Raw genomic sequence first — 26,175 nt, forward strand, 5'->3', positions numbered from 1 at the left:
CTGCATTGCAAGAATCTCTGAAGCTACATCTCCTCCTAGTGGCCTATACTGAGACGATGAAAGGGACCGTTTGACAGTGGTACATAAAGTACAACCCGATATTAAAAAACATGTGCTGTAATACAGTAGGAATGAAAAATATATGTAGAAAAAACGCTTTTAACCTCCTGGTCCCTTCAGTAGGTCTATCTTCATCCACATCCTTTCCCCAATATGACTTTATCCTTCATCAACACACGACACATTTTAATTGTCATCACAAAATTAAAGCAGGTTTGTGACACAAGAGGAATCTTAAAAGAAATATATTTCATGGCATTTCACAGTTTAACCACATCAATATTCCTCCATATGACCAAAAGAAAGTAATGTTCAAGGCCAATGAAGAGAACCAAGAGCCTTTGTTGTGCTTTCAGAAGTTCAGGCATCCAAACGTGTGAACTCTGTAACTGCTCGTAGCTCTGGTTCATGTTTAAGACAAAACACAGAGTGAGCAGAAAAAGAGAAAGCTCTGTACACTGTAGTGGAAACATCGATCCTGTTGTCTGGTAATGTGTTTCTGAAGTTATAGTTTGTGATTTTGTGCTGGTGCTTCGGTTTTTCACATTGTTTAAATATTAACCATAGATTGACAACGACACCAAAAACATGCACAAAGCCTGATACAATCATAAAACCGTGTGAAGTACGGCCGCTGGTCATTAAACCCGTCGATCACCAAATAGCTGCACATACTAGCACCCCGATCAATGGCAGCCCACTGCTCCCTATATACAGGGAAGGGTCAAATGCAGTCGTCAAATTCCGTGTATGTGTATATGACAATAAAAATGGTTTCTTCTTCTACAACAGCAATCATTAGAAGGCCTTAATGATCCCACACGCTGATGTATTACAGGCACGACAGCACTCCTAAATAGACAGGCACAAAATATACACAATAGTCTTCGTTATCCAAGAGTTCATCACACAATCCATTGTTCACGTTTACCTGCAGACAGTCATTGAAATAAAAGCGTTGACAGATGAAATCGGCGACCGTCGGGACGAGTCTGTACTGCAGCTTCGTATTCAGCAGCAGCGAAGAAGAAAACCTTCCGTCTCGCAAGAGAGCCGGCACTACAACGACTCTTCCTCGGATTCACTGTCTGTGTTGGGCTTTGTCAGGAGCTCCAGCTCCTCGCCGTCCTGCGACAGAAAACACGAGAGAACATTTAGAATGCATGCGGAACGGAGGACAACCCCGCAGACAGACATCTGAGAATCATCACCGAACGTTAACTTTTTAAAGTTCATTTCCTCAAAGTCCTGCTAACCCCAGGACAGTGTCCTCGCGAGGCCCCCATAGAGATCGGTTCCGTTTAACAGCTTCCTCTTTCAACATCCAATAGACTACGATGACCTAACGAGATTACGTGAGGTAATGCACCCGCGTGAGGCCGAATGCTGTTTTCACAGCAGGGAATCAGGTTTCCTCCTGCACTGAAGAAATGACATTATAGAGAAATGAGAGCCAACTTTCCCACAGAGAGCTTGGTATGTGCGTGGGCGGAGAGGAAGGGCCTTTACACGTGGGTGAGGTGGAAAGCGCGTGCACGCGACAAGTGAAGATTTGTGTGTTTCAGGCGGTGTGCTGCCTACCCCTCTGGACCTCTCGAACACCTCTCCGTTGATGACCCGCAGTTTTTCCTGCTGCAGGCTGTGTTCCAAGTCCTTGAGCCGGCTGGCGTTGTAGATGAAGATGGCCAGCAGGACCGTGGGAGCCTGGAGGAAGAACTCCAGCGAGGGGCGGAAGTCGAAGAGGAAGAGGGAGAAGGCGGTAACCAGAACAGTGGTGATCTGGCCCGTCAGCACGTGGAACATGTTGTCTCTGAATTTTAAGATGAAGGCCACAGATAAACCCAGGGCAGCTGAGGAGAACACAGGGAAGAGAGAGTGTTTTTCAGAACTCCGCAGCTCAGAAGAGTGAGTTGTTAGGCATGAGGACGTGTTACTGATCCTCTGTTCACTCACCAGTGACCAGCACCAGACACAGGGAGTAGACATTATGTCCGTGGAGGAGGCCACAGTGCTCGGTGAGGCCTCGTGCCTCACTGCCGAGCCAAAGGATCAGCCCGTTGAACACCACACCAAAGGCATACCTGCAAAAGCATGACGCAAAGGACTTGAGCACTGAATTTAACGACGCGTCTTCTGCCTTATTATGTTCTGCATCAGTCGCCTCTCACAGTTTACTGTTCTGGATGAAGATGCTCTCAGTGAGCTGGTCTCCTTCTTTGAGGATCTTCTCGTTGTAGATGTTGGCCATGGCGGAGATGAAGCACTGGAGGACGAGCAGGATGTGACCCACGCCCAGAGAGCGAAGCTTCTCCATCACCCTGTCCCTCCAGGCCTGCCCGGGCAGCGACGACACCCACGATTTACTGGCACTGTGTGGGGGGGGGGGGGGTAGAAAAGATGTGAACAAGGGGAATCAAAACATCATAGAGCCGGACATTAACTCTCGTTGAATGATCAATACTGATGTAGGCACCAGGCCATGACAAGAAAGACAGCGACCTGCTGTTCCTCATCTGCTCCAGCAGCTGTGTGTAGAGAAGGCAGGAGTTGGAGGGGGTGGAGAGCGGGTTTGAGTGGAGACCTGGCAGAGCGATGGCGTTTTGGCTGCTCCCCGATCCCGTCGTCAAAGAAACAATGGACAGGAAGAGGACAAATAAAGCTGCCCACTGAACCCAGGACAGGCGCCTCCTGAAGGAAAAGGTGAGGAACTAAAACTTTAGTTTCCTTTGTTGTTCTACTGTGTATAAATATAACTTTTGAGCTACAGAAAGAACATTTCCAGCAGCTATTTTGCCTTAAATATTTGGTTAAATAGAAGATGTATCTTCTAAACAGGCCTGAAGAAAAGGGGGGGGGGGGAATCAACAGGGCATGTATCAGCTGATGCACACTCATCCCCTCTCATCAGTCAAACACACACACTATCACACTGAAGAACAAAACATTACAGGGCGGTGAATTGAGCCACTTACTTCAGAACAAGTCTGAAGAGTACTGCTGTGGTCAGGATGACAAAGTTGGAGAACAACACTGCCATGGCCTGGGGACACGAGGAGGAACAGCTGGTTTAGAGACAAAACAGCAGAGTGATAGCCAAACATCACAACCAAACACCAAGTCTTCGTACAGGACATTCAGTCGAAGCTGGTGTGATATGAAAGGGTTAAATCCACATTGAGATTATGTTATGTCACAGAAGTTATAAGAGGTTTGCAAAGAGTTACCAATAAGCTGTGGTTTGCATGTTAATGATGGTTAAATAACTGGAATTAATGCACCGGAATTGTCTCCAGAAGCCCAGATGTAAAGCCAACACACACAATGTTTCCCTCAGGTCGTGGTCGTGTGAATAGATATTGAAGTGTTAACTAACAGGCTGCAGGTAAGTCATCACGTAGAAGATGATGAGGTTGTCTAGGAAGTAGAGGAAAGCAGGGACAGCCCACTTCAGGGAATTGAGGAAGGAGGAGCTGGAGGAAAAGCCAAGATCTCTGCATGATCGACCCTCTGAAGAGACAAGACCAAAAGAGCAAATAAACATCCCATCACACACACACACACACACACACACACACAGCTGGGACTTTAATGTGTACCTTTGACTATGACCCGAACTGACATGGCCAGACAGAAGAGCAGTTTGAGTAACTCAGCAAGTAGATTGACCGATGCAGGGAGGAAGTCATACTTGTTCTCTGCAAATTGAGCACAAACAAAGAGACGCCGTCAACTAATGTCACATTAAAAACATTAAAACCGTTTTATGACATGATATTCAAGTGTGTGCTGGCTAGAAGGCAAGCGCATCACGTCACAGTAATATCACATCTCTGTGAAAGTAATGGCCGTCAGTCACCAGCATTGGCAGAGAATTTGAGCAGCAGGATGCGACTGGTCCCCAAAGTTACGAAGCCCAGGCCGAGGGCCAGAGTGTAGGCCGAGGAGCGGGAGCACAGCCTGGCGCAGGATTGGCAGCGCACCATGGCTAGGACCGGATCTGAATGCAGTCAAACCTGTTCAAACACAGAACACAGAGACACACAGTGCTCGTATCAAACTGGTGCCCAGTAGTCTCAGAATCCTCATTGCAATAGAATAATGGGATGGACATCGGGTTATAAGCTGTTTAATCATGGGCTGTTACCAATGAATGTGTGTAGCCTTGTTTATGTATTCTTAGACACGGAAACTTAATAACTCCATCACACTTGACTGTAAAAAAAAAGATCAGAATGTGGAAATTAGTGGAACATTTCACATCCTCGAGCGCTGACTCGTCCTCTCTATCCGTCAGAAAACACCACAGATTACCCCCCCTCTTCTGATGGAGGTTCAGCCATAAACAACAGCAGCAACCAGGCACATCAGTTACAGCAGAGGTCTGCATTATATTTAACACCGTTACTGTAAACACTAAGCTCCCAGCCGAATAGTAAGATGGCAGTATATATTCTGCAGTTTGGACCGTTAGTCAGACAAAACAAACAGTTTGAACACGTCGACATGGGCTCTGAGAAGTTGGATCGGGTATTTAAAGGTATAATACAAAATAATAGCAAGCGAGAGACGTTAAGTGAGTCTCGCTCACACGTTGAATTGAACCAGTAAGTGTGAAGAGCTAGCATGCTCTTCACAACAACCGTCGTGTTGCTGCAAACAAAGACCTTCAAGAAAAGCAACACGCGTTTTATTTTAAACGTTCTTTCGTGTATTTTTCTGAGGAAATCGTGAATAACGTGAAAAAGAAACCAGTCGTAGGTGCTACTTACTTATTATTCCTCTTTCTTCCGAGACATAGCTGCACTGTTGCTCTTCCTGGTTAATCCGCGCATGCGTGCTGGCACTCGCGTCATACTGTACCGACTGTATGAGTCAGATGTGCGCGCACTATCTGGTTGTCCCCACTTGAGAAGGTCTGTTGCTGTATACTTTTATGTAGTACCACAATGATGGCTCCTCAACCGATGTATACGGCTGAATACTTTGTGGTGGTCCAGAGAGGGGAAAGTACATCTACAGCATACAAAACCACTGGTTGAAGAAGTATTTAGATATTTGGAGCAATACTACAATGCAAACATTTTACAAGTCAAAGTTTTACTGAAGTAAAAGTCCAAAAGTATTAGCATCAAGGCATACCTAAAGTACCAAAAATAAAAGTATTCCTTATGCACAGTGGCTTAAGAATATTACTGAATTGTAATTAGTGATGCATTATCATCACTTTAATGTTGTAAAGCTGGGACTCATTTTAATAACTGTATGTACTGCTGGGTAAGTTAATATATTATAATACATAACAATTGAATTGTTGATTTATTTTGTATTAGTAAAAACTACAACATGGCTTTCAATATTTAGTAGAGTAGAAGTATAATTCTGCATAAAATCAAGTACCTGAAAATTATAAGCCTATTTTAGAGCAGTACTTGAGTAAATGTACTTGTAACTACAATATACTCAGTACTGTAAAATAAAAAAAGTTGCCTGCACTTAACTTGAAAATTTCAATTTTCTGCTATACTTTCTACTTCTTCTTTACTAGTATTGAGCGACAACTATTGTACTTTTCAGTCCACTATATTCGTCTGACGGCTGTAGTTGTGCAAATATGTCCAAAACACATGATGAACTTATTAATGTATTGCATCACGAAGTAGTCAAAATTGTCTCCACATTGTCGCACATTACAACACAGCTTTAATTAAACAGTGACTTCTTCAGTGGGTTCAGAGGTCCAAGAGACTTTTGACTTTCGACCCACTGAAGACAGCACGGCTGTGTTTTTACTCCTGTCAAAATCAAGGGTGGAGGTAACGCGTCTTTATTAATAATCATAACAACAATTGCAATAATTAGGTTGAGCGGTGATGAATCTGTGCTTTACCGACTTCTAAAGGAGAGGTGTTCTTAACATTAGCAATAGTTCTGAATGGAAAAAGTTAAGCGAGTAACTTACAACAGTTTCGATATGTGCTAATGATGAAATGATGAACGCTGAGATGTTTATATTACATTGTGATTGGTTTGTCTCCACCTGTCACACGTACAGTTTCTTGAGTTATGGCGTGTTTTTCACCAGATGATTTCCCGGGACATTTTGAGGTTGGAGAAACGTTCACTGTTATTGACATGGTTGTGCTTTTTTGGAGATGATGGGAAGAAGCACACCCCTCAGGGATGACTCACAGCAACACACATGAGGTTTCAATTCCAAGAGACAGGGAGAGAGAGAGAGAGAGAGAGAGAGAGAGAGAGAGAGAGAGAGAGAGAGAGAGAGAGAAATATGCAGAGACACAGTTCATTGCCCTGGGACATAATGTTTAAAAGCGCATGTTTGTGTCAGTCACAGATAAAGCACGGAGCCGGACCTCTCTGTCAGATCACAGCTTCTTCACTTTGTAGAGCAGACCGGTTTCACCTGGAGGATTAATCCCAGATATGAGGCTCTGTTCCTGGACTGGAGCTTGGTGTCTCCTGTCTGTCCCGGTTCTTCTGACCGTCCTACATGTCAAAGCCGACCAGCAGCAGCCCAAGGAGAGACACTATTACATCGCTGCTGTGGAGATAGACTGGAACTACTCTGGCAATGACACACACGGGTAGGGTACTGGTTACAGAATTAGACATGCAGCTGGTGTTGAATTGCTCTAATTTTATTATTTTGGATTGTATTTTTGTCTTATTAATATTATTTGAATTCCGTCCACCTGAGCTTATCTGAGACGTCTAACTCGGTTTCTGTTATTGCAGTTGTGTGTGCCGCGTGAAAACAGTCCAGTGTGTCCTTGTTTCATCTCTCTGGAAGCCTGTTATTCATCCTATGATAGTGTCAGACACACACACACATACATATAGACACACTTTAGTTGCAACATGTAAGGAAGCTTGTGCCTTCGTATTTAAAGTCCATATCTTGTTGATAGGCTGTGCTGCTGGTGTGAACATGTGTTTTCCTTGTGTGCTGATTGAGACTTTGTGTTTTTCTTGAATTCCTTAGGTTTGGTCCCACCTATAAGAAAGTGGTCTTTCGGGAGTATGACAAAGACTTCCGACAGGCTAAGACTCATCCCTCCTGGTTAGGTAAACTGCTAAGAAACGCTTCTCCTAAAATCTAATAGAAACTTTCATTTCCTAATCATTTACCAGAAACAAATTTATATGTACATGACTGTTCCCAAACTGTCCTTAAGTGCTAATTAGTGTGACAATTTCAATGTGTTGAACTGGTACATTTATTTGAGTATATAATAACACAAAATAACAGAGTAATTGTAGACAGATTATACAGATGAATGAGAAACTAAAGGATAAACCTGAATAAGTGAGCGTAGAAACAAAACAGCAGGGCACCAGGTTTCACTGAACCGTGTGTTGAGCACGTAAATGATGTGAATTATATTATGGCCTTCTTTGTCACCAGATCTCAATCCAAATTAACACCAATGGGAGATTTTGTAGAGACTTGTCAGGAAAGCGCTCTCCACCACTGTAATTAAACCACCGAATGGGGGAATATCTTTTGGATGAAGGGTTCATAGAGAGACTAAAATGCTCTTCAGGCACGAGGAGCCTGCATTTCGTTGGGCGTGTTTGCTCCTTTAATGTGTCCCCATGGATGTAGAACAGTTAGTGAATTATAAGCAGCTTGCAATTTTGATGAATTTCCCAGAAAGAATTGTGAAATTGTTTAAAATGTCAGTAAAGATTCTGACTCAATGTAACCACTGTTTCACTTCCTGCTATTCTTACAAACCGTAATGAATCAGCAGGCACTTAAAGGGGCAGTTCACCCCGCAATCTAAAATATTCTTTTTCTTCTTACCCAAAGTGCTATTAACCACATTGTTTTTGTGTGAGTTGCCTAGTTTTGGAGGTGTCAGCCGTAGAGCTGTCTGCCTTCTATCAAATAGAATGGGGCTAAATGGCGGCTTGTGGCGCTCAAAGCGGCAAAAAAAGAAATAAATAAATACATTTTAAAAAGTCAACAGCGATGTTTCTTTCCAGAAATCATGACCTGGTTACTCTTAAGATAAACCACAAACCTTGAGGAACTATTTTCTTTCAACCACTGCCTCTTTAACAACCGTCCCAAATGAATACTTTCTCAATTTCCCTTATAATTAGTACCAAAGAGCATTTTGCTTTCCTAGAAAATAACAGTTGTGTATTATTTCCTTTCTAGGAGAGTGTAAGTAAGATACCATAACAATGGGCCAATAGTGAAATCGTATTTCAGTTATGAGTCGGTGTGACTTTACGTCCCCGTTGTGTCGTGATGAAATACCAAAAAGTGTCTTTTCTCCGCAGGTCTGCTCGGACCCACGCTGAGGGCTCAGGAGAACGAGACAATTGTCGTCACGTTCCGAAACATGGCCACCGGACCGCACAGCATCCACCCACACGGGGTGTCTTATGGCAAACAGTCGGAGGGTGGGTGCTTGTTAACCCAGCTGCAGATGAATGTGACAGCTGTGGCAAAACCCCGCAGACAGCAGCAAGACTCTCAGTCCTGTCTGTACGGGTCACTGTGCTCATGATGTTGCTCATTCCCATGTTTACACAAGATTAGCCGACACAACAAACAACCTTGTTTGTCTTTTTCTAAAATATTAACCAGGACAGGGAGATTATCAGAGGAGACTGTACTGAAGTCCAACAGGAAGCATTACGACGCCTGATAGGAAATCACTGTCTGCGTCCAGTAACAGGAGATGATTGACATTTTGGTTGTAGGAAATTGACATTACCGGTCAGCGCTTTTTAATTTGCTCTTCATGCAAAAGTCAAAGAGCAGAGTCATTTGAAATTCAAGAACAGCTTGTAGGAAATTCTTCATTAAATCTTTTTTTGTGAGGAAATTCAATAATCTCCTTAGACCCCTCGCTCGGCAATGGGATGTCATTATTAGACCATTCCAACATGATTCTTTATTTATCCATAATCCATATTTATAGCTTTTATTCACGGTGAACGCTTTGTTTGTTTTTGCAGGGGCCAACTACTTTGACAACACGTCACAGAAAGAGAAAGAGGACGACGTGGTGAAGCCTAACGCGGAGCACGTTTACTACTGGGAGGTGACACCAGATGTTTCTCCACAGCCAAATGACCCCACCTGTATCACCTACACCTACGTCTCCCACATAAATGTTGTCGAGGACTACAACTCGGGCCTCATTGGTACTTTACTCATCTGCAAGCCTGGTAAGCAGCAAAAAGTTGGTTGTGTTTCAAATCACAAAGTATTGCACCTCCATATATTTGCTGTTATTTTGGATCTCTCTCTTATTTTCCCTCTCAGGCAGTCTGGATGAGTCGGGGCAGCAGGTCGGCGTCCACCAGGAGTATGTGTTCCTCTTTGGGGTTTTTGATGAGAGGGAGAGCAAGTACGAACCAAACAAAAATGCCAACCACGTGAAGTACACCATCAACGGATACGCAATGGGATCGCTACCTGGTTAGTCTGTCCAGTGGTTTATCGCTCATTGAGTTAGAGAGCGAGCAGTCAGTTGCTCAGGTCTCCTTGGTGATTTTTTTAACAACACGATATGCAGATGACACATCAGACAGAGTTCTGGTTAATAGACAAACCTCCGTGCAAAGTCAGTGCGGAAGGTATTTTAAACTGCAAGTAGCCATAACAACCGATGCTTCACACTGACAAACTGACTGCAAACACACTGATGACTTAAACTCAGGCCAGTCCTTTTTAGTTTGATATGTATGAGCCCTGAACACACATTATATTTTCATCATCTCTAGATTATTTTTTAATAAAAAATTTACTCAATAATAAAAGTGAGAAAATAGATGGTACACGTCACGGTCAGTGAAATTACATTCGCTAGATGTCCTGCGTAAACAAAACAGTTGAGGGAAAAATGACACAAAGTGACCGACAGCATCCTCTCCTCTGTCCAGATGTGAGTGTGTGTGCCTACGCCTCTGTGAGCCTGCATCTGGTGGGTATGAGCTCAGAGCCCGAGGTATTCTCAGTGCACATGAACGGCCAGGTGCTGCAGCAGACGGGGCATAAAGTGTCATCGGTGGGCCTCATCAGCGGCTCCACCGCCACCGCCAGCATGGTGGCTCTCCACGCAGGCCGCTGGCTGCTCTCCTCCCACACCATCAAGCACATGGAGGGTACGTGCTTCTCTACTCAGGAGATGAAATAGATCAATCGTCCGCCACAGACATGGATAGCGTTCACCAATGTAACAGAATTTACAAGAAAAAATAAAATGTGTCTCTGCCGTTGCAGCTGGCATGCATGGTTTCGTGGATGTGAAAAAGTGTGACGGCTTCAAAGCGCCGCAGCGAAGGATGACCATCGAACAACAACGACACAGCAGGGTGTGGACGTACTACATAGCTGCTGAGGAAATCATCTGGGACTATGCACCTAATATGCAAGAACACATTGACGGGTAAGCAGCATTTACAAATCTCTCAACTCTTTAAGCTCTAGTTCAACTTGAAGGGCAGTTTTGCGCTGATTAACTACACCGGGGCCCCCACAGCTTGAAGAGCAGTGTTCTAAATGTTCTTGTTCTTATTATGGAAATTATATCAATGTCTCAAAATGGAATAACTCCTCTGATGTGCAGGGACTTCAAGTTCCAGTACCTGAGGCAGTCAGCAACACGCATCGGTGGGAAGTACAAGAAGGCGGTGTACACGCTGTACACAAACGAGTCATTCACCGAGAGGTTGGAGTCCAAGCAAAGGAAAAATGAGCTCGGGATCTTGGGCCCAGTGATCAGAGCGCAAATCAGAGATATCGTCAAGGTGAGATCACAGAGACGAAGACAAAAAGCCAGACAAATATTTAGACATTAATGCAGCATATTGAATGATATAAAACCGGTATTTAATTGAATTAAAAAACAGGCATCGGATAAAGAAACATTTAAATGTTCTCCTTCATTATGAAGTGTTTATGATAACTTCTCCTAAGATTGAAACGTACTACATATAAAAATGGCTCCAGTTCCAATGCTTTTTATCTGCTATGGCTATGAACGCCATTCAATTGTTGCTCTAGACAGCACTTTAACCTCACAGTCAGTGAGCGTGAGCACAGAGCCAGCTCACAGATCATGTGTCACTCTAATACTTGGGTCATCAAGCCTGAGCATTTATCACTGTCTGCAGACGGCGTGTCCTCACTCATCCTCCTGTCCGTTTACAGATTGTTTTTAAGAACAAGGCCTCCAGGCCCTACAGTATCTATCCACATGGACTGACGATAGAGAAGTCAGATGAGGGGGTCAACTACCCAGCAGGAGGTACGAAATCTGTCCTCACAGTAAAACAAAGTGGATTGAACACTTGGGTAAAGTGGATTATCCACTCTGGTTTCATCATATGAAAAATAACGAATGAGGTATATCTCCATGTGTTTCGCAAGGCAACCAGTCTCATGGTGTTCAGCCAGGTGAGACGCACACCTACACGTGGAAGGTGGTCGACGAGGACGAGCCCTTTGACGGGGACTCTCGATGTTTGACACGACTGTACCACAGCGCAGTGGACACGCCGCGCGACATCGCCTCAGGACTGATCGGACAAATCCTCATCTGCAAGAGCCAGTCGCTCAATATCAGGGGTGTGCAGGTAAAAAGATGCTGCGTTCATTGTTCGGCACGCTAGCGGCACGGCTCTGGGGCACGGCTACATATGTTGAAAGAGAAAACTGTAGAAATGAAAAATGTAACAATCAAAACTATTATTTTGGTTTGTTTCTCCAGCTGAAAGCAGACAAGGAGCAGCATGCAATCTTGACTGTGTTCGATGAGAACAAGAGCTGGTACGTGGATGACAACATCCGCCAATATTGCGAGCGATCCAAAGTTAACAAGGCAGACCCGGACTTTTATAAGTCCAACGTCATGCACAGTAAGTTTTTGCCATAATCGAATAAAAGCTAATTCAAAACGACACGATATATATTCACTGCATTATTGGTTCACCCATCTAACTGCGTGGCCTTCAGCTTGCTGTCAGACGACTGACCGTCACGTGATGTATTTCCTCACAGCAATTAACGGCTACGTGTTCGAGAGCGGCCCGCCCCTGGGCTTCTGCAACGGTGAGATCGTGACGTGGCACGTGTCCAGCATTGGAGCGCAAGACTACATCCAGACAGTTACTTTCTACGGCCACACGTTTGAGCTGAACGGGCGGACAGAGGACTTCCTCAGCCTCTACCCGATGAGCGGAGAGACCATAACTATGAAGATGGACAACATTGGTCTGTCAGGGCTTACAATGCATTTCATGTCAAATTCGGGATTATGTATCCAAATATGTCATCTGTAGGGATACTTTCAACTGTAGAAAATATCAACAGTTTCCGTTGTGTTGTAAGCTTCTCGCAGTGCGTTTCGGCATTTGCAGCAGCTTATTCTAAGTCGTGCGCATGTTTCCTCAAATCGGAAATAACATTTTTCTTAATTTGCTTGTGTTGAGCACTCAGAGCCACCGTATGTAAATATATAGAGATGATTTTGCAGATGTAAAGTGACAACTGCTTAGGTTTTCATTGATGAGTTTTTTTATGGCCCTCTTGAACCAGGTGTCTGGCTCATGGCTTCCCTGAATTCCCATGAGACAACCAAAGGAGAGCGCGTAAAGTTTCAGGATGTCGAGTGCTATCGTGACCACCAGTACGAGTACACCGACTACGACGATCCAGCAGCGCTCAAAGAATTTACAGTGTGGAACCCTCTGAGCTTGGCTGACATCAAGAAGGAAGAGGAGAAGCCAAAACCTGCAACAAAGACACCAACGGAGCCAGACTATTACACAGACAAGTTTGCAGACGAATTAGGTCTCAGGTCTCTGAAGAACCAATCTGGTAAATCAGATGCGGAGCAGCTGGACCTCTCTTTCCTCGACTATGATGCTGTTGACGTGCCCGATGGAGGTACGGAAATCACCCTGAATTTCAAGGAGACGAAGAATAAAAGTCGGACCTCGATTCCGAAGCCAAATGCACCAAATGAGACATTATTTTCAATTTGGACAGAGGTGGATGGACTGAACCTTACTGCAGTTAGTTTGCTGAACCAAAGCATCAGTGAGAACACAACACATGTGCAGAACACTAGTACACCATCAACGTTTGGCAATTCTACCGTGAACACGACTGTTGTTTGTAGCCCAGATATATTACCAAAGAGTGACGGCGTAACTACAAACAGCAGTGTGTTTGTAGTCTCCAGTGTTGATAATGCTACAGTGTCTGACACAAAGAACACAACAGTGCACGATGCTACGGTGTTATCAACGGTTACAAATGTATCAACAGAGATTACCAATCTTACGGTGACGTTACAAGAAACGGCCAATCTTACGGAAACTTCAAGAGGAAATTCAAGTTCCGTCATGGAGACTGACGGAATGAACGTAACCCTGACTGGTGATAACCAGACTTCTGTGGGCATGATGTTGGCGGAGGACTCCGAGGAGAGACTCACCAGAGGGGACGTGTTTTTTTATTCTGAGCCGCTGACCAATACCAGCACCAACAGTCTCCACAGTACACTCGAGGGCAACGCCACATCTCTGTCACACAGTGCAACAGAGGAAGATGAGAATAACACAGCAGCTAACCATGTTAACGTGTCGGCAGATGAAACAAACCGTTCGTCGTCTACTCCGACGGCTGATGTTGGAGAGGTTAACACCAGCAGCACAGACAGGAGCAACTTTACAATCTTAGAGGTGGAGAGCACAGGCAACACAACCAGTGACAATGACTCCCTGATTGCCGCAGCAGACTATTTGAGTTCATTCGTAGTTCAAATGAATTCAACTGACATTGTGACTATTCCAGCCAATTCCAGCCTTGGAAATGTAACACACGCTCCGCTCGAAACTGGGCGCTCACAGAATCTCACAGCGAGTGTGTCCGGATCAAATGCATCATTGGAGATCAGTTCAGAGAGGAGGGAGAATCTCACAGCTCATCTTGGTGAGTTGAACTGCACATCCTCTTTAGAAAGTGTCTCCAATGAGACTGATCTGTCCCTCTCCAGCGATGCAGAAAGAAAGAGCGATTCGGAGGAGCTAAGTGCCTCAGACATCAATGAAGAAGTGCTGATCTTCCTTTCACAAAACCAAACAGAGGTGATAAAAACCACCTCCGTTGAAACGCAGGGGCACAACTGGACTTATGAGGGAACTCACCAAATGGAAACCGCGGAGATTTCCGACGACATGATGAAATATTTTGAGCGAGAAGCCCCTCATACAACGCCAACCCCGAAAAAGAAGACCAGGAGGGTGAACCTCCGACAATGGCCCAACAAGGGCGAAGGCATGAAAACGAAGAAGAGGAAGGAATTGAAGCCTCAGTCCAGGAGTGGCCAACCGTTCTCTCCTCGAGGGTTCAATCCAGACATGACCCCGCGCGGGGCACGACCTCTTTCACCGCAGCCCGTCCACGATGAGATGGACCTCATCAACATGCCCATCGTCATCGGCGTGCCCCGGCCCGATTTCAGTGACTACGAGCTGTACCTTCCTGGGGACGAACCAGATCATCTAGACCCAGAGCTGGACAATGTGAACGCAAATGAATACGAGTATGTGACCTACATGGACCCCTACAGCGATCATGACGACATCAAGAAGCTAAACCTGGACGACACCGCCAAATACTACTTAAAACTCTCAGGCCCGAATGTCAAGACTTATTTCATCGCTGCAGAGGAGGTCGAGTGGGACTATTGCGGCTACGGACAGAGGTAAGCTCAGAAATAGCAGTGAGAAAAAGCTCAGGTGACATTTTAACAGACACAGCAGGTATACATCTATATGCACGCAAAGCTGAAATAAGGTCCTGTTATCGCCGCAGGAGACAAGACAAGTCGCAACGAAACAGCAGAGAAACTCAGTTCACCAAGGTGGTTTTCCGAGGGTACATGGACAGCAGCTTCAGCACACCTGACATCCGTGGAGAGATGGATGAGCATCTCGGCATCCTGGGACCTGTCATCAAGGCGGAGGTTGGACAAAGCATCATGGTAAGACGGCCAAGCCATAATCTGAACAGCTCTTCTGGGATCTCGCATTTGACCATATTCTTTGTGTGAAGAATTCACTGTCTGATTGTTGCTTTATGTAAAACACAATAGTTTGACATGATTTGCTGTCTTTCCAAATGTTAAATAAGATTAAGATTAATATCGTTAGCTGTTAATAGCCAGTTAGCTTAGCTTAGCTTAGCGCAAAGTCTGAAAACAGGGGGAATGGCTCGCCACGCTCCGTCCAAAGGTAACAAAATCTGTCCTGCAGCGTCTTTTAAATGTACTGATTAACTTGTTAAATCTCAATAGTTTGAACCGTGCAAAAACCCAAGATGTAAAAACGACAACTTTTGTGCCGGACTTCTTTTTATTCTGCAATAGTATCTTCCTGCAGGGGGCTAGCTGTCCCCCTGCTAATCTAAGCTAACCATATCAATCTCTTCAGCTAACTCTCTGCGAGAAAATGAATTTGCAAATTTTCCAAATGATGTAAATATTCCTTTAAAGCCCTAATGTGCCTTTTTCTCTTGTAGGTGCTGTTTAGGAACAAAGCCAACCGTCCGTACTCCTTACACCCAAATGGGGTTTCCTATACCAAGCAGACCGAGGGTCTGTCCTATGAGGATGGCTCTAAGTACTGGTATAAATATGACAATGAGGTTCAGCCCAATACCACCTTCACATATATATGGAAGGTTCCTGCCTCGGTTGGGCCAGTTGCAGACGAGTCTCACTGTCGGACTTGGGCCTACTATTCAGGTGTCAATCCTGTGAGTAATCTTTCCGTTGTAGACCGTGTTTTAACTCGAGATAAGTTTCGTATGTAGAAATGCTTTTTACAAATACAAATTAAAGCCACTGTGTTTCGAATTCCAGTCTCTGACTGTGGCACCCCCTAGTGGCAGCATAACAACATGATTACATTATTATTATTATTCAACCTTTATATACACAGCAATATGACACTGAGTTACAGATAGACGTGACATTCATACAGAGACGAAAAAGAATCCAAACCATAAAAAATGATCTGTGCAAAAGTGCCAAAGCGGTATTTTTGTTTGGGTTGAGCGTGGTGGAATGTTCTCACAGTTTTTTTAGAACCAATATTAAACCTTATATATCTATCTCTCAGGAAAGGGATATCCACACTGGCTTGATTGGGCCTTTGGTGGTGTGTCGAGAGGGCACCCTGGACAAGAACGAACCGGACATGAGGGAGTTCACGCTGCTTTTCATGACCTTCGATGAGTCGCAGAGCTGGTACTACGAGGAGAACCACGAGATGATGCAAAGGAAGAACCGAAGGAGAGCTATGGACCACAATTTAAAGGAGAACCTCAAATTCCACTGTAAGTACCTTCAACTAGCCTGGATTAAATGATATAATACATACATACTACATGCACTGTTAATAATATCATGTCAAAGTTCCAATAAGTTTTCTTCCATGCATCCAAGACTTATCAGCTACAGAAGAAAACATCCCCTGACCAAAATGATAAAAATGTATTTTTCCCTGATGTTTCCCAAGCCATCAATGGCATCATACACAACCTGAAGGGCCTGAGGATGTACACCAACCAGCTGGTGTGCTGGTACCTGATCAACATGGGTTCTCCCAAAGACTTTCAGAGCGTCCACTTCCACGGACAGACGTTCATCCACAAGAAGATGACCAGCTACAGACAGGCCGTCTACCCACTGCTGCCTGGTGAGCGACATCATGTCTGTTTGTTCAGGAACACCTTCTGCTGCTTTTGTGCTTCTTTTTTTGAATGGGAGTTTACAGTATTTAGATCGACGATACCCTTTAAAACTGTAACACGGAGACTAGCTATCGTCTATATTTGATGTCAACAACGTAGCAGAGGCACGCATGTTTCAACGTAGTTACTGAAACTGTCTTTGCAGGGAGCTTTGCCACTCTGGAGATGTACCCATCCAAACCTGGCCTGTGGCAGCTGGAGACAGAAGTTGGTTTCAACCAACAGAAGGGCATGCAGACCCTCTTTCTGGTTCTGGATAACGGTACAAACAGCTGAGCAGCTCTGCAGCATTTAAAGATACTCTTTCAGCTTTGTTTTAAAATTGACATGTTGCTTGTCTCCTCCAAGACTGCTACCGCCCGCTGGGCTTAGAATCCGGCAGCGTGAAAGACGACCAGATCACAGCAACCAACACTCGAGGTAGCCAAATCTGTGTGAACCCAACTGTATTGGCAATAAATGCACTGTAGTCCTACTGCAAACTCTCACAATGACTTGTGAAATTATTGCTGTAAACTTCATGGCACAAGAGGAATGACAACATTTCCATCTTTGAAGGATACTGGGAGCCCCATCTTGCCAGATTGAACAATAACGGTAAATTCAACGCATGGAGCACAGAGCAGAACAAGAGCTGGATTCAGGTATGTGTTGTCTGTGTTATAAGAGTGTGTGTGTGTGTGTGTGTGTGTGTATTTGAGTATGTTTGCATCTGTGCACTTGCTTGCTATGTGAAGACAGCGCAGTGCCTTATGTATCTTCCTTGTACAGGTGGACTTCCAGAGGCCAGTTGTGCTCAGCCAGGTGGCCACGCAGGGAGCCAGGCAGCTGTTCCAAACCCAGTTTGTGGTCAAGTACTCTATCTCCTACAGCACCGACCGCCGGAAGTGGATCTTCTATAAGGGCGACAGCAGGGACCTCAGGAAGGTGGGAGAAGTTTGGTCACTTTTGATCAACGCATACAGCTACAAACTGAGGGAGAAGTGTGTGATCGCCATTTTGCTTCACTCTGTCTCTCCCTCTTTGACCAGGTATTCACTGGGAACCAGGAAGCCTTTGAGACAAAAAGAAACACCTTCTTTCCTCCTGTGATTGGACGGTTCATCAGGCTACACCCCATCGACTGGTACAACAAGGCCACAGTCCGCATGGAGTTCTACGGCTGTGAGCTTGATGGTATGATGTTACTGTACGACGACGAGGAATCTGTTTTTTTCAAATTCACGAAATATGCAAAATCGACGACGCAAAGTGGCAAAGTTTCTCCTGAGCCTCAATATATTTATTTCACACATTCTTGATTTCGTCCGTTGTTCACCAGCCACACAACGAGCTTTTTTTCCTTCTTTTTTATACAGTGTCATTTTCTTTTTGCCAAATTTGCAAATACATTTTCCAAATTGCATGAAGTTTAGTGAGCTGCATATTATGTTGCAAAATGTGGTGTAAATAGCGCATGTTTCCAGTTAATTAACTCCTCAAAACATTTCGCCATATTTGCTCTGCACATCCTCCATTCATTTTTTCCTGTTCCTGTAAATGTGACATTTCTGATCTCCTGCCTCAGGCTGCTCGGTGCCTCTGGGGGTGGAGAGCAGACTGATTGAAGACCATCTCATCACAGCCAGCACCTCAGCCTCCAGCTGGTACTCCGGACCCTGGAAACCTTCTCTTGCACGCCTCAACAAACAGGGCGCCATCAATGCATGGCAGGCCAAGGTACAAACCCGAATACCGACATGACAGGTCGAAATTAAGGCATTCAAATTTAAAGTGAGCATCAGGTAGAATGTCTCTGAGTGACCTGCTAGCAACATTCACACCCCCGCGGCCTCCGAAAACCCTTGAAAATGTGTGAACTGTGAATTAAATAGCACAGAAATGTCTTTGGTAGTTTATAAATGCGTGCACCTACCGACCTACAAGTCAACGCTTTTCTCTCTCCCCCCCCCCACAGAATCGTGACATGAACCAGTGGCTTCAGGTGGAGCTGCCCCAAATCAAGAAGATCACAGGTATCATAACACAGGGAGCCAAGTCTCTGGGGAAAGAGATGTACGTCATGTCCTACACTCTGCAGTACAGCAACAATGGCATTCACTGGAGGCAGTACACAGATGATGAGAGCGTCCCTTTCAAGGTGACCGGTGGCAAAATCACAAACTGTAATTCAATGAACCAGTTCCCCGGGTGACTGGCGTTACATTTGACAGCAATGGTGAAGAGTTTCTAAACTATGTCTTCCTCTCTCTCTCGCCAAATCCAGACTTTCTTGGGAAATACAAATAACAACGACCACGTGAAGAACTACATCTACCCTCCTATTTTCTCCCGCTTCATCCGAATCATCCCCAGAAGCTGGTATAACTCCATCACCATGAGAATAGAACTGCTGGGCTGTGAATTTGAGTGACACAGATACACACAGATACACGCATAATGATGAAGGGTCAAATCAACCATGCACATGTAAGTAAAAACACACATGTAGTGTTCGCCCAGACATTTACACATCCATTCCCACACATAGGAACATGTATAGAGGATACTACATGCATAAACATATCACAGCCCTCGTGTGCAGCAAAAAACAAGAACATAATTGCATCTACTGCTCAAGCCAAAACTCATACGATGTGCAAAGTGTAGTGTTTTATCAAAGCAAATAGATGCCTCGTTAAAATGAAATATAAAACTCATCGGTAAGTGAAATACGTATGAGTAATCTTAACCCTTTTGTCAATAGTTTGATGTATTTTCTAATTCCAAGCTGTTCTATGGCATTCTGTCCCTCACAAATGACAACGAATGAATGTAAATATGTAAGTAGAGATCATGTCATTTATTTTTGAATAAATATGATTACAATTCTTACTTTTCGGTGTCCTGCTTTGCGAGGTATCAAGACATGAATGAGTGGATTCTGTTTGACTTAGTGTCCCACTTACGAGTAACACCGATATCTTCTCGTGGTGTCTCGAAGGTGTCACTTTCGGCACCTCCGCCGATGCCAGGCCCCTCGTTAAGCAGCAGCTAAGGGCCTCCAGAGTCAACAGACACGTGCAGCTGCAGACACATGGCATGTTTACCCATTTGCTGATCATGTTAAACTGGGCACCGGAGGTGTGAAAGTCCCAGCGTGGCCGTCGTGCGTGCTACTGATGTGTGAAGACAAATGAACTCACGGAGATCTTTATTGGACAACTGGCTGTCTGGGGCTCTGGGGAAACTGTCGACCCACGTCTGAGAAGACTTTCTCGGGATGAAGAAAGTTCTTGTTTGGAAGCAGCTGATGGGAGAGGAAAGGACATGCTGTAAATATAGGCTCTCTGACCGCGATGCAAAACAATCTCAACTGTAGGTCCACTTACTTACTTGTGTCAGATATTTCCACTGTACCACGCATGCTGATGACGGTTGAAAGGTCAGAAAAAATCAAATGGGTTGACTGTCAAGCTTTGTTCCCAACAAGGCATGACTACACCAAAGGTTCAAAACATCCGATTGATTGCAGTTATGACAGCACACCACCAGATGTCGCTCCAGCTTCATCTTTGCTGAAGCTTTGCAGCCCTGGACAAAATATTTTCATGCTGCGTGATAAAGTTTTGTGTGGTTGACCTCCACCTGGTAACATCAGTGGAGATCACGTACGGATCCAAATGACTTCAGACCTTCAAGGTCCGGTCTGAGTACAGTGCAGTTCTTAGATTATGAGTTTAAAATGTGGCATGTAACCTAAATATAAATACAAATATTGTGCTTTTAAAATATATGAACTTACTTCTAAGTGTATTCAAAGGCTCATCAATCTTAAGATAATAAAAGCATGTGAAATCTCGTTTTTTTTGGCTCCTGTACAAATATGCGACTGAAAAACATCAATTATTGTGAAATCATTACTTCCTGAGGCCGGGGCCCCATGTTAAACATATGTCAAATATTAATGAAGAAATATTCAGATCCTTTACATAATGTAAAAAACGACACATCCCTCACATTCCAGAGCGACAGAATAGAAGCAAAAAGTACTCCTCGTGAAGTGGAATGTCAGTGACTGTCATGAAGTTTTATTCTGCCATGGTCAAGCTTTTCTGCACTGTTGGGTAGTTAAACCTCGAACACTGTATGTTTTTAAGCAGATCACTTTTTTTTCAAGCAAAGTACAGGCGCCTCAAAGTTGTAAACAGGAGCATCCTGTGTTTTTCCTTTCCACCACTGCTGTAAATATAATGAAAACAATTCGCATATTTTCAATATCATTGGTATCAAGTCCTAAAAGATCTGTCTGTCAGCTGGGTCTCGTCCCGTCCCGATCTGCCTGGTGATCCGTTATGAAACGCACTGGGTCGTGATTATTAATATCTCCGGATTACACCTCTCTGGCAAGTGACACAGGAGTTGTTTACAAACACGCTTTTTTATAAGGGAGTCGTCAGGGGAGTGTAACTTCAACCGCCAACATTTTTATTGGCGCACACGCGCACAAACACACGCGCGCGCGCGCACACGCCCTTCCCTTTCTGTTTCGGACGCCACGCCCCCACTGAGCGGGGCTCATTAAAAGGAGGCAGTCCTCGGGCTGGAGGGTTAGTTCAAGACCTTTTGCACACAGGAGGACAGAGTGGGACTTTACACAGAGGGACAAACATACATACATATATATATTTAAATATACAACACAGACTTTTGGATCATCTCAAATCTGATTACTGGAATAATGAAGTCTCCAAAACTCAAACCTCAAGGTAAACAAGTGTTTTTTTTGTATTTGTTTGTCATATAAGACTTGCTTGGTGCTGTGTGCCTTTATTATAGGGTCATACTTAAATAGCATTTATGTAGGAAGTATTTAAATTATCTACAATATTCCGTCAGGAAATAATTCATGAAGACCCTGCCTTTATAAATATATATTGTAATGCCTTTCACATAGTTTCCTGTCATATTGCCATAATATTACGCTCCATTAAGTTATTTGCTGGTGGGTTTATTGTCAATCTCTGACTCGGCTGAAACTTTAGCCGATCCAAAACAAACTTCTCTCTTAAATGAAATGTAATTCATGTCATGTTTTTTTTTTTTTTTTATTCTTGCAGCGAAGTTCGTCAACGAGGAGGATCTGAACGACGTGTTGTGCGAGTTCGACGCGGTGATGGAGGACTTCACGTCGCCGGTGGAGAAGCGACACTTCAGGTACGACGAACACCTGAAGACCATGAAGAGGAGGAGCAGCGCGAGCGTCAGCGACAGCGGCATCAGCGACTCCGAGAGTGAGTCCGTGAGAGACATCGTGTATGAGAGCTGTGTTATTCAGCACATGTCCTTCGCGCTCCTGCTGGGCTTTTGTTTTCCAAATGTGACAACAAAAACAAATCACAAATACATTTGGGCGTCTAAACCAAGGAAGGTCTCCGAGTATGTATTTAAATTGGGCAATTAAAATGTTCCCCGTAAGTGCAAACATGGCAACATGGAGATCAGGCACCGTACAAATAATAGTTATAGTTTGTTTTATGCATCTGACACTTACAGCTGCTGGTCTGAAGGAGTTTATGCCCACTTTGCCTACAAATATAAACCTAATAAGTCGGTCATATCACTGACTTTTTATCAAACAGCCTCATGTGTTGCATTTATGTTCTGTTACTCCTCCTTCTGCTCCGCTGCTGTGTGTGCGCGCAGCTTCTTATCATGTGCCATCAAGAGCGCAGCAGGGGAAACTGGCAAACTGTTGCACGTGCATCCATACACGTGTGCGCTCATGCTCTCACGCACAATTACAGTAGAGAGAGAGAGAGAGAGAGAGAGAGAGAGAGAGAGAGAGAGAGAGAGAGAGAGAGAGAGAGAGAGAGAGAGAGAGAGAGAGAGAGAGAATTAAGCAACATCCGTGCTAAAAGCAGAGGGAGGGTGTTCGAACTTGCGTCTGTGGCGCTCACGAGCTTGTCGATTGGTTCAAGGGATCAGATTCCTGCATGAGCCCCGTCCTCTCCATGGCAGTCTAATGAAGAGGGACCTGTCCCACGCAGGGACGAGCCATTGTGTTGCAGCCTGATGGATGGATGGACTGTTGAGCGTGCAGATTAATGACGCCGCAAACCGTGCAGGGTCCTCCACATCCGCCCTATCGAGCGCGTGCACGTTTGAGCGAGGGCCGGAGATAGAAATAAAGCAAGTAGAAGATGAGGAGAGTGCGAGTAACAAAACTGAATATATGTGCACGAATGAAAACAGAAATGAGAGGGAGTCATGTCCAAGTCATGAGCTGATGTTAAGGCCACAGCTCTGTGTGTGTGTGTGTGTGTTACATGATGTACACTGAGAAAGTGAACGTCCACCTAATGAAGTTGGTCTGCGTTTTGTTTTGCTCTCTTTTGACAGGTGCAGAGTCGCTCAATAGAAACAGCTTCAGCTTCAGTGACGAGAGACTGAACTCCCCCACCACCAACTCACCTCCTCTTACGTCACCAAAACGTGAGCTTTTATTAAAAAAAGTAATTCTTACTCTGGCAAGACTGTAAAGACTCATGACTCAGCGAGATGTATTCCAAAATATACCAGTTTGCCGTCTCATAATGTAGTGATTGAAGATGCTTCGTTTAAAGTCTGCGTCTCTTTCTTTCCCTTGCAGCCAAACTCGGCGACACGAAAGAACTGGAAGACTTCATCGCAGACCTTGACAGGACATTAGCGAGTGAGTGCTAATGCAGCCTAGCTGTCAGAACCCCTGGTGAATTAGGCCGAGTGCCGGCGCCGCCCGCTCGTCGGGATTAACGGGAGCGTTTGTTCCCCGTGTCAGCTATGCTCACGACCACTCATAAAGTGACACGGGAGTCACTCCCCTTGGATTTCTAAGACACAAGGATGCATCAGGACCATGAAGGAGGCGGGACGCGATGTGTGGACCACGAGGCCTCTGGGGTTACACTGGAGGGAAAAGCAGCGTGTCCCTTTTCACCTGTCAGTCAACTTTGAAAGAGAGTGCAGCAACCAACACCATGCAGTCCGTGCACACCAACTTGGTCCCATCCTTTTATCCCAGAGCTGTAACCAGAGAAGGCAATCGGGCGTTTAGTGGCTTACAGAAAGGTCACAGGTAGTAGCCGTACATGGCTCATCTGCGTTGGCCTCTTCTTACACGAGTCTTGTGAGTGTTTGGACTTGCATCAGAGTATAAGGAATGTGCGCTGGTGCAAACCTGGACTGAAATTCCATCTGTAAATGTCTGGAATGGAATGAGACAGAAGTCGGCGTTGAAACGCTTTCCTTATGCCCGTGTTCCTTCCTCCAACAGCCCTGCTCTGTTCTGTGTTTTCAGGCCACCGAATGTCCGTCTTTCACAGCTCGCAGGCGTCCAGTCGCCCTGCAAAGCTGGACATACAAATCAGCCAGTCGGGCGGGCAGCCAGCCCCCCCCCCCCCCCCCCGCCACCACCACCAGTTAGCCCCAGAGGATGGCGCGTTCATTAGGGCCACCAGTGTTTACGATGACCGGCCTGTAAAACAAAACGTCCGCCGCTCTGAGAATAGAGCTGGCAACCAGGGAGCCGTGGAGTCCTGTTCTAATCACGTCTGTCTGTCTCTGTCTCTTCTTAGGCATGTGACCGGGAGCCTCACAGTCATCTTGGTGTGTAGCCATGAGGAAGGGAGGGCGTGGATGTCTGGACCCCCCATTGAGCAGCTAACATGCGTCCGGCCCCTACACAGGACACCACCCAACAGGATACAGCTGGATGGCACGGCAACTTCCATCAGGTCGAGCCAGCGCTCTGCTATAGTTAACCCAGCAGCGCTCTACTAACTCCAGGCCACCTGGCTTCTGGACCGCAAGCCGGGTCAACGTTGCATTGTAGGGAACCTGAGGACAAGAACACTTCAGCAGCAATGACGTAATGCACTCCATGAAATGTTGTGAGGAGTGAGGACGTGGAATATTTGCTGCAAAAAAAAAGAGTCACTGGAACAGTTCTTGTCAGAGCAGGTTACACCCCCTCATCCAACACTTGAGCTGGAAGAGTATTTAAAAATGGCTTTTTATGAGAGAAATATATTGGTAATTTTATAGAGCTTCTTATTGTAAATTGATCAGTCTTTTTTTTGGGGGAAATATATTTTTATATCTTATGTAAATAGTATTTGCTTTGAATTCTCTTTGCCGCGCTATTAACAGGACAGTCAGATTAGGATTTGACACTCGTTGACTGGAATAAAGTTGGTTACATGCTTAAATGTGAACTGGAAACTTAATCCCTTGTGAAAAAAAAACTGGAAAGCAATATATGTATTTAATACAGCGAATGCCTTCCGGATATGATATTAAAGAATGCAATATTGTTCTTGTAAAAGCGCCTCCTTTCTTTATTTTGGACGGGGAAACGTCTCTGGGCTTCTGTCGGGTTGTTTCAGTGATCTGAATGGAACATGCAGCTCTGTTTAGCTTTATATAATATATATATATATATATATATATATATATATATATATATATATAAATATAATAAATATATGCTACAGTATAGAATATCTCATCCAAAGTGAAATTCAATAACTTACTTCACATTAAACTTTTATCCTTTTCCATGAAGTCCCTATATCTGTTTTAAAATCAAATCACACAAGAAGGTATTGATTCCCTCCAGAGGCCGCGGAGCACAGTGGGTGTGGAGCTGCTGACTGGCTAGAATTGGAGCGGTAACGCAGCGGGGATCTTTGAATGACAGCTGGCTCCTCACCGCCTCAGCGCTTTATTAACCCTCCAGCACCACTTCCCCGGTGTGTCCTTCTCTCTGTGCAGCAATGCTGACGTCCCTCCGAAGCAGTGCTGCGAGCACAGGCAGGCAAACCAAATGGGATCGACATTAAACTGGTAAAAATAAAATTGTGGAATGTGGATGTAGTTATGAACTGTAGTCCACCAAAGAGAGACTCACCAAAACTGACTGCATGCTAAAGTGTAGGAAGAGGTGGGACATTCGCTTCATCCCAAGAATGTAAAGTCATTCATGCAACACACTGAAACAGACATTTTACGTCTCTTACCTTCTGTGCTCATTAATCAACCACTCAACACAGCAGGGACTTAATATGCAACTTCTGTAGCAACAGGGTCTATTTCCAGAGGTGGAGGGAGACAGGAGGGTGCGACCCCTTCCCGGCCCAGCAGCAGGTGTGGCTGAAGTAATCTTGTGTCTGAGGCTCCCCCTCCGTCTGCTGACCACCAGGGGTCAAAAGTCACCAACCATGGGCAGATATGCGTCTGGTAGCAGTGCAGCAGGTGCAGACAGACTTTGGCGCCACAATCACATGGGT

The 26,175-nt window shown here is 44.8% G+C and overlaps 3 protein-coding genes across 4 annotated transcripts; 2 read left to right on the forward strand and 1 right to left on the reverse strand.

Annotated features, from left to right (window-relative positions):
• Positions 1-59: 59 nt before the first annotated feature.
• slc35a5 (solute carrier family 35 member A5) lies at positions 60-4,914 on the reverse strand. The gene is made up of 10 exons (XM_079276947.1): positions 4,830-4,914; positions 3,917-4,073; positions 3,657-3,755; positions 3,434-3,567; positions 3,033-3,100; positions 2,560-2,748; positions 2,229-2,429; positions 2,014-2,141; positions 1,642-1,910; positions 60-1,188 (listed from the first exon to the last, which is right to left on the reverse strand). Exons 2-10 carry the CDS (start codon positions 4,041-4,043, stop codon positions 1,120-1,122), a joined length of 1,284 nt encoding a protein of 427 aa, XP_079133073.1. The 5' UTR covers positions 4,044-4,073; positions 4,830-4,914; the 3' UTR covers positions 60-1,119.
• f5 (coagulation factor V) lies at positions 4,564-19,700 on the forward strand (the record flags this gene model as incomplete). The annotated part of the gene is made up of 27 exons (XM_079277242.1): positions 4,564-4,587; positions 6,466-6,662; positions 7,061-7,143; positions 8,371-8,493; positions 9,055-9,267; positions 9,365-9,520; positions 9,985-10,206; positions 10,325-10,490; positions 10,671-10,851; positions 11,255-11,351; positions 11,474-11,679; positions 11,814-11,961; positions 12,104-12,316; positions 12,641-13,642; positions 13,868-14,816; positions 14,927-15,095; positions 15,632-15,868; positions 16,234-16,450; positions 16,633-16,812; positions 17,013-17,129; positions 17,216-17,287; positions 17,426-17,511; positions 17,639-17,794; positions 17,899-18,043; positions 18,435-18,586; positions 18,825-19,007; positions 19,134-19,700. 27 exons carry the CDS (start codon positions 4,564-4,566, stop codon positions 19,278-19,280), a joined length of 5,841 nt encoding a protein of 1,946 aa, XP_079133368.1. The 3' UTR covers positions 19,281-19,700.
• Positions 19,701-21,472: 1,772 nt separating this feature from the next.
• Positions 21,473-25,205, forward strand: rgcc (regulator of cell cycle; the record flags this gene model as incomplete). Of its 2 annotated transcripts, XM_079276365.1 has the most annotated exons (5): positions 21,473-21,615; positions 21,967-22,140; positions 23,249-23,341; positions 23,499-23,561; positions 24,463-25,205. In XM_079276365.1, exons 1-5 carry the CDS (start codon positions 21,588-21,590, stop codon positions 24,468-24,470), a joined length of 366 nt encoding a protein of 121 aa, XP_079132491.1. In that variant the 5' UTR covers positions 21,473-21,587. The 2 variants fall into 2 exon arrangements, with proteins under 2 accessions (XP_079132491.1, XP_079132490.1); XM_079276364.1 differs by lacking the exon at positions 24,463-25,205 and having other exon boundaries at positions 23,499-23,572.
• Positions 25,206-26,175: the final 970 nt, after the last annotated feature.

Source organism: Melanostigma gelatinosum (assembly GCF_949748355.1).
Source record: "Melanostigma gelatinosum genome assembly, chromosome: 10".
NCBI lineage: Eukaryota > Metazoa > Chordata > Actinopteri > Perciformes > Zoarcidae > Melanostigma > Melanostigma gelatinosum.

Excerpts from the sequence above, each read along its gene's own strand:
- slc35a5 (XM_079276947.1), bottom strand. The coding sequence starts at position 4,043 with ATGGTGCGCTGCCAATCCTGCGCCAGGCTGTGCTCCCGCTCCTCGGCC. Across the intron at positions 2,749-3,032 it reads CTCTTCAGACTTGTTCTGAA|GAGGCGCCTGTCCTGGGTTC; the intron begins GTAAGTGGCTCA and ends CTTTTCCTTCAG. Across the intron at positions 1,911-2,013 it reads GTGTCTGGTGCTGGTCACTG|CTGCCCTGGGTTTATCTGTG; the intron begins GTGAGTGAACAG and ends TGTTCTCCTCAG.